Source organism: Coptis chinensis, chromosome 1, assembly GCF_015680905.1.
Source record: "Coptis chinensis isolate HL-2020 chromosome 1, ASM1568090v1, whole genome shotgun sequence".
NCBI classification, from domain to species: Eukaryota; Viridiplantae; Streptophyta; class Magnoliopsida; order Ranunculales; family Ranunculaceae; genus Coptis; species Coptis chinensis.
In genome coordinates this window covers 38,044,095-38,052,451 of record NC_141456.1, presented here as the reverse complement: position 1 = coordinate 38,052,451, position 8,357 = coordinate 38,044,095, and the positions used below count along the sequence as shown (strand labels likewise).

The 8,357-nt window shown below is 35.5% G+C and overlaps 1 protein-coding gene across 1 annotated transcript; it reads left to right on the top strand.

Annotated features, from left to right (window-relative positions):
* Window positions 1–213: 213 nt before the first annotated feature.
* On the top strand, window positions 214–1,623 carry LOC147523855 (uncharacterized). Its single transcript, XM_086572693.1, has 3 exons — window positions 214–331; window positions 417–721; window positions 1,243–1,623. Exons 1-3 carry the CDS (start codon window positions 214–216, stop codon window positions 1,621–1,623), a joined length of 804 nt encoding a protein of 267 aa, XP_086428819.1.
* The last annotated feature ends 6,734 nt before the right edge of the window (window positions 1,624–8,357 follow it).

Below are 8,357 nucleotides of genomic sequence, written 5' to 3'. Positions count from 1 at the left end.
GTGTGAGTTAGAAAATCGGTTAGGAAAGAATGAAACAATTGATAAGAGTGTGCAGCGACAAATCAATCGAGAAAAAGAATATTGGAGACAGCTATTATTGAGGATATTTGCTCTTGTGAAAGCACTTGCTAAAAATACTTTGGCATTTCTTACATAGGGACAATGAGAAGATTAAGGAAGAAAACAATAGTATTTTTTTTTAGTATGATTGAAATGATTGCAGAATTTGATCCAATATTGCAAAAGCACATCCGACGTATTGAAAGTCATGAAATTCACTATCATTTCCTTGGCCACAACATTCAGAATGAACTAATTCATATGTTAGCAGGTGACATTATTAATGCCTTTAATTTTGGGTAGATAATCAGTGACATTTTATTACTATAAGAGTTCTCATAATTTCTTTTTTGCAGTTGAGGTGAAAAATGCAATTCTTAAGAAAATTCAAGCAGCTAAGTACTTTTCAGTTATTCTTGATTGCACTCCAGATGTAAGTCATGAAGAACAAATGTCACTGGTGATACGATGTGTGGATGTCTCAACAAATCCAGTTAATATTGAAGAGTTCTTTTCAGAATTTTTGAAGGTGGGTGATACATCGGGTTTGGGACTCTTTAATGAGCTAAAAGTTGTATTGAGCACTCTTCAACTTGATATTAATGATGCAATTGGACAAGGCTATGACAATGGATCTAATATGAAAGGCAAACACAAAGGCGTACAAAAAGAATTGTTTGAAATAAATCCTAGAGCTTTTTATAAGCCATGTGGTTGCCATAGTCTAAATCTTGCATTGTGTGATACGGCTAACTCTTGCTCTAAACTTGTGTCCTTTTTTTGGAGTGGTGCAACGTGTATGTACATTGTGGGAAGTTTTCAAAGAACATGTGTATATACAGAGTGTATATACATTGTTTTCTTCCTTCTACAAAATGGTGGGAAGTTTTCAAAGAATGTGTGAAAAGAGGTCCCAATCTTACATTGAAGGCATTGTCACAAACATGTTAGGAAAGTCGTGTGGAAAGTGTTAAAACGATTAGAAGTCAAGCTCCACATATAAGAGATGATTTAGTTGAATTAATGGATACTAGTGATGATCCAAAAACTAAGAGCGAAGCCCAGTCCCTAGCCACACATGATATTGAGAATTTTGAGTTCTTGATTGGTATGATTGTTTAGCACACGATACTGAATGGTGTTAATGTTGTCAGCAAACTCTTATAAACTAAAGATATGTAGATTGATGTCGCTATTAGTGAACTGCAAATACTGATTTCCTTTTTTGAAAAGTATAGAGAAACCGGATTTGAAGAAGCAATTATAGAAGCTAAAAAAGTTGCAAGTGTTATGCAAAGTGAGCCTGTTTTTCATGAAAAGCGTATCATTCGTAGAAAGAGACAATTTGATAAAAATGCAGATAAAGAGGTGCCACAGTCAACCGAAGAATCATTCAGAGTTAATTACTTCATTTTTATTGTTAACCAAGCTCTTTCTTCTCTTAAGAGTAGATTTGAACAATTTCAAGTATATGAGAAACATTTTGGGTTCTTGTTTAATTTGGAGAAGTTGAAGTCTATAGACATAGATAGTTTAAAGGCTTCTTGTCACAACTTAACATAGTTTCTGAACACATGACAACATTTATGATATTGACGGGACAGAGTTATTTTTGGAATTGCAACTCTTGAAAGAAGTTTTACCAAATGACGCAAAGAAGGCAATTCAAGTGCTAAACCATTTGAACTTAAGGCTACGAGCTAGTGATCAGCTCCCAAATGTGCATTTTATTACCTTTACATTACTGCATTACAACCCTTCTTACGCATAATAAACAGACAACTCATAGCTTTTTTACTGTCTTTTGCAGGTTACAGGCCATTTCAGACCACTTATCATAAAAGATGCATATTAACACCAAAAGGAGCTTTATTAATGCTTCTTATGAAGACTCAATTAAGCTGCTATTAAAAAGTGCTGAAAACGTCAAAAGTCAAAGGTCAAAGGACTCAAACCCAGAGGACTGAAAGTCATGTCCTTAACTCAGAAGACTGGAGATAGATGGTATTGTCACAAAAAAAGACTTGCTCAAGACCTAGCTTGCTCAAGAAGATAGAGAAAAAGCAAAAGCATAAAGGAAAAGTAAAAAAGCAACATAGTGAGGTGTCTTGATTGTAGAGGGAGAGGGCAAATCAGTCATTATAAAAGTAAGAGTATAAAATCAAAAAGTAGGGAGAGAAAGCATTATCCAATTTTTGGTTTGACAACCCAAAAATTGAGATAAATTTATCATGTTTTCTTAGATATATTTATTTTATTGTATTTTATTTTCTTGTATTGTTGTTTCCTTATTTCAATCTATCTTGTTTTATTGTTTTCTTGTTTTTAATCTTTCATTTCATTACATTCAATCTTGTTTTCAATACTTGTTGTTTTCAATTTTTCATTTCAAGCTTTTGTTTATGCATTCTTATCATTCACTACCAAGAACACAACTTGCACTCATTGATGTCATCAATGAGTGTAACTTGGTGATAAAGTCATCACCTTTTCTTGTTTATTATTCATGTTTTAATCCTACAACTTCATGTTTTCAATACTTTTAATCTCTCAACACTAGTCTTTCAACACTCATTAGATTTATAATGAAAAAGATGATTAGGAAGAACTAAAAAGTGTTTGTTTTCTTTCATCAATCATTCCTCCCATCTTAAGATTTAGGATAGAAACTTCACACTTACCACACAAATACTTCTTAAAACAACAAATGGCACCGCCATCATGGATTTAAGCTTGGGAAGAAGATAAACAAAGATAACCATTTCTAAACTCTTCTCCTTCATTTTTTTTTCAATTACTTTCAAGTTTTTTTTTGTTTATTGTCTTTATAATTACTTACTCGTGTTTTCTTGTTTTACTACAGATTAAATCAAACGAAACCCACCATTGGAACACCGCGAAGGAGCGAGAGAAGCTGTAGGAAGCTTGGAGCAAACGGAAGAAATTGGCCCGCACCCGCGCCCCTACATCTTGCGCCCTCGTCTGCACTTCCTTGGTCCATGTCCGCGTCCACGCGTCGACCCGCGTTCGCCCGTCCAGTTTCATAGAATGAAATTCTGTAGGTACAAAATCTTGTTCGGTTCCAGTAGTTTAATTATCTATGTTTTGACTTATCAAACTGTTACTGATTTTCAATTTTTAATGTTCTTCATCTCTAAAGAAAAAAAAAAGTGAAAAACGGAGAATAATGATATATATATATATATATATATATATATATATATATATATATATATATATATATATATATATATATATAAATTTGATAAATGTTAAATTTTAGGATAATATCATGTTTTTACTTTACCATTATTATTTTTCAAAAATATAAAAAAAAAAATAGGATAATATCAACTTAGATAAGGTTTTGGATAACTAGAATAAGGTTTAGAATAATACCAACTTTGTGCCTAAATTGAAAAGTCTTTTGTCTTTTGGTTGAAGTTTAATAACTTACCAAGTGTTAGAAATTTGATCTACTTGGAACATTTGGATGCGTGAGGCGAGTAGTGCAACAATACGCTCACTCCTCTCAAATCAACTTGAAAATTAAAATTCTAATCATTGATATTGTTCTTTTCATTAATCTTGTTAAGTACATATATAGTTAAGTAGTTAAGTAGTTAGTTTTTATTTTACATTGTGCAAGTTAAGCCCACAAAGGCAAAGCTATAAATTATTGGTTGTGCTACATTTTCAACCCTACTTGTGGATTTAGATAGTCAAAATTTGTAACTGAACAAAATGCTCAAATGGTTGGGCTAGCTTGATTCTCAGATCACGCGCCAACCAACGTCGACTACACTTCAAGCAGCGTGTACGCACGGCTTGAGAGGTAAAACTCTCAACCTCCTCGCTAGGTGTTTACAAAAGCATGCATGTGTGACTTCGTGTTTAACTTCCACACTGTATTTACTTTAACTCACATAAGGCTAAACTCGAGCCACATAATAACCATTGGGAAGTCATTACTCAATGTAGATAAATCGGACGTTGCTTGTTACTTGAGGCCCAACCAAACAAATAATTAAAATCAATCAACTAAAATGTAAAGTAGTCAAGCTCCTCCAGAAAAGGACAAAAATATACCCACTAGGATTTAAAGTAATCAATTACCATATTCCAGTGGACCTAGTTACCTTCCTCACTCCCCTCACCTAGATTCATCGTGAGTGAGTTTCTTGGTACCACACCACTTGGTGAAGTGATTGCATACTATTCTGAGTCGTGTAGTAGATCTATCGTAATTTCGCGCCCAATTGTTCGTTTGAACAGGGCATAGTAATCTATAGACCAAACAAACATTTTCAAAACTCCAAAATTCAAAAAAATGAATTTCTGTTGTTTGTACATCATCCTTGTTTGAGCATTCATAGCTTGTCAATATGCATCGCAACCATCATGAAATTACAATGTAGACCTAGAACCTTGTTCTTTTTGCGGCAGTCCTTATCACTGGTTATCTCATTGTCCATCATATATCGAATTCGAGTATACTACAGGAAATCATTACGATTACTGTACAAACCTCAATTTTCAAACTTCTCGATTATCCAATGCATTCAAGAGTTTTCTTGTCATGCCGAATATTCATGGAATTCCACCACAAATAGTCAACCACCATTCATGTATCCATATGGTTAGTCAAAATGCGGTTCCACGTACCCAAAGTCCATTACCATTCACATCACCATCCATATCAAATTCATATCCTACTCCACCGTCTATCACATACTAACTCTACTAAGAAATGGCCAAGTAAACAATACTAACTCATCAATTAGCAACTACTTTGTGTTTTCTCTAATCTAGTTCAAAAGTGGCCATAAACCTTTTGGATCCCTACCATACGTGACCATACACCTTTTGAGCCACCACCCAAGCTAAACCAGTTTAAGTTTGTATCTGATCTTATCGATCCCATAACCAGGGTATGGAACTTGGATATTATAAATGAGTTATTTATCTCCACAGTGGCAGACGAAATTCTTAAGATCCCACTCAGTTAGACTATTCATGACGATACTATCAGATGGTTGGGAGAGAAGAATGGTGAACTCACATTTAAGTCAGTGTACAAGTATCTTAGCAGTGATTACCAAGAAAATTCACATTTTTTTTGGAATTACATCTGGCTCCTCGACACTGCTCAATGGGTTAAACTCTTCTTATGGAAAGCCGTAAAAAATGCCTTGCCGACAAAGGAAAATTTGAGTTACCGGAATATAGTCCAGTCATCTACCTGTCCGAGATGTAATAACCAGGTGGAGTCAACCTCCCATGCTCTCTTCCATTGTACTATGCTCAAGCGTATCTGGTATGATTCTGGTGTTGGCCAAAGAACAGAAAATTGGAACCTGAGTGATAATCTCTGCTCCGTCTTGAGTATTCTTATCAATCGACACAATAATAAACGTGATATCATAGACATGCTTAGCTCAGTAGCTACAACCATGTACTCCATATGGATCGATCAGAATGATCTCACCTTCAACAACAAGTACACTCCTAACTGCTATGCTTTTCAGGGCAAGCACTTACATCACCAAGAACAACCAACCACTTATCAGGAGTACCAATTGGCCCAGCATAGGCTCAGATTGGTCTTATATATCTATAGATGCATCTTGGGTGGACAATTACACCAAAGCAGGCCTTGGTTTTGCTTTTATGGAACTCTTTGGTGTATACATTGGTGCAAGACATGACAAGGTTAGAGCTGGGGACGCAGAAGAGGCTGAATGCAGAGCTATCCTTGAAGGATTGAAGTTAGCATAACGGTTGGAAATCAATAAAGTAGTAATATTGTCAAACTGTCAAACCCTTGTTGTTGTTTTGGAGCGAAAAAGGAATAATGCTGTCTTGGGGAGCAGCGTCTATAACTCATCATATATACTTTTTATTATCTAAATTAGTTGAGTGTAAACTTTACTATCTTAGTAGGACCCTGAACTTTGTCGCCCATAGTTTAGCTTTTAGAGGTAAACGGCCCCTCCGTACTTTTGTCTGGACCTTATTTCAGCACGGTCCTTAGTTGAGTTTTCATCGAGTCTATAATTTTGTAATCTTAGGGAGTCAACCCAATTTTAAGGGCTAACTCCCTTTTGCTAAAAAAAAAATAAAAAAATTCCATATCATATCTGAGACTAATATTCTTTCCACCAGTCCAGAACCCATCCAACAAGAGGAACAATGTGTTACTATAACAAAACAAATTGCTAAATCCCATCCTAATATTAATGACAAATTAAAACCACATCACCATCCACCTGACTATTGTGTGAATTTCAGATCTTATGATGATGATGATGATATATATATATATATATATATATATATATATATATATATATATATATATATATATATATATATATATCTTTCTTTTTCTTTTTTTTCTTTTTTTTGCTTGGTAATTTAAGTTAAAAATCTGTTAAAAAGAATGGAAAAAATTACAAGTTTTCTAGGCAGTGTTAATGCCCATAGTCACTCATACATGTCGCACATACAACCCATAAGGCACCTCCCATTTATAAATCCATGGGGGTCTGCCATTACAAAATATGATCTCATTGTTAACCAGTCGAGAAGCCTTCTTAGCAATGATGTCAGCCGCTTGGTTGGCTTCCCTCCAAGTATGGGTCACTCTCAAGAAAGAACACACTCGAGAGCATAGTTTCCATCTATCGAGAAGTTCCCATGGCATAGATAATGAGTTGGCAGCAGTTACCACAGCTAATGAGTTAGATTCCACCCACAAGTTAGTCCATCCCCTTGACATGGCTGCCTCCACCCTCTCAACTATGGTTGTGCATTCGGCTAGGTAACGTGTAGTGCCCATTCCTCTACCCAGAACTATGATGATGATAATATGCCTGAAGTCACAGTTTCTCTCATATGCCTTAATGCATCATCACCCATAAATGAGAAAACTCCTGCAAATGAAACTCAAGAACTGATGTTAAAAATTAACTTGACAAACTTGGACAATGACATTGAAAAAATTTATGAAGTTCTAGGAAGAAAGGATAAAGCAAATGAATTGCCCGAAAAAGAGGATATAAATTTTATGGTGGAGAGTGGATCTAATTTTAGTTTGATCGTTAAAGACTTATCGATGGAACAAATTTGTGACATCCTTAATATTGCCGATATGAACCACAATCTTGTGGAAATGCCAAAACCAGATGACGAATTCTTTGAGTCCTCGAAATCATATGAAGAACTATCACCCAACCATCACCATCCCAATTTAACACCTTTTGAAATACAACCTCCAATTCGCACTTGAACCAATCGCCTTTGAAATACTTCATAATTTTTCCAATCCTCCTAATAAGGAGACTTTGCCCAATATACAAATGCAAGAGTCCATCATTTCAGTAGTTGAGAAACCTAGTATGTCCTATTCCTCATCATTTTAGCCTCATAAAGAAAATCTACTACCAACCTCTCACTCTTTTACGTAATTCAACTATGACAGGTTATTGCCTACATTCCATGGCGGGTTACATAAGCATTCCCTTATCATTTTGCATCTTACACTCCAAATGCATCATTTCATTTTGTTTGGGGGTATATGCTTTTATATGTTTTTCTATAAAGATCCCCAACTGTTTAGACTATTAGTTTATAGTTAACAAACATATCATCCATATTATGCATAGTCTTAGGGAATCTGACTTAAAACGACCCCACATATAGTCTTGAATATCTGACAATAAAAGATTCATATTATGTTTCCTCAATGCATTCCATAGGAGTGCGTCCTTTTTCTCAAATTCTGGTGTAGTGTTATCGAAACCCATTAAGAGCAAGCCCAATGGAGAGCTGCTAAATTGGGTTGCTAAAAGTGCAACATAGGCCTTTTAGCTTGCCCAGCCAAATTTGGCTCCCCAAAATAAAAAAACCAATCCAATTGTGTTTTCTATTTTGAAGTGCTAAATGATACGGACGACATAGTTTCTGCTGTCTGTCCATTATTTTTTGAAATTTTTTTGGACAGACGACACAGTTTCTGCCGTCCGTCGAAATTTAACACACGGATGGCAGAAACTATGTCGTCCGTCTCCCGAACTTATTATAGCAGCTGCTAGCGAAGGTCTTAACTTTGGCTGGGTTTTTTCCTTCCAAATTTAAGACCCTTTTAGCAGCCCCATTGGAATGACATTTTTGTGGTTGGGGTGTTATATTTGCCTTTAGCAACCCATATAGCCCCTCATTGGACTTGCTCTAAGCCCTAGGCATGAGCTTGTAGAATATCCCCGTGGAGGAGCCAGCTACACATAGTCAGACAA

Coding starts and splice junctions, on each gene's coding strand:
- LOC147523855 (XM_086572693.1), top strand. CDS start 214: ATGATTGCAGAATTTGATCCAATATTGCAAAAGCACATCCGACGTATT. Junction 332..416: donor ACTAATTCATATGTTAGCAG/GTGACATTATTA, acceptor TCTTTTTTGCAG/TTGAGGTGAAAAATGCAATT. Junction 722..1,242: donor TGAAAGGCAAACACAAAGGC/GTACAAAAAGAA, acceptor AAAGATATGTAG/ATTGATGTCGCTATTAGTGA.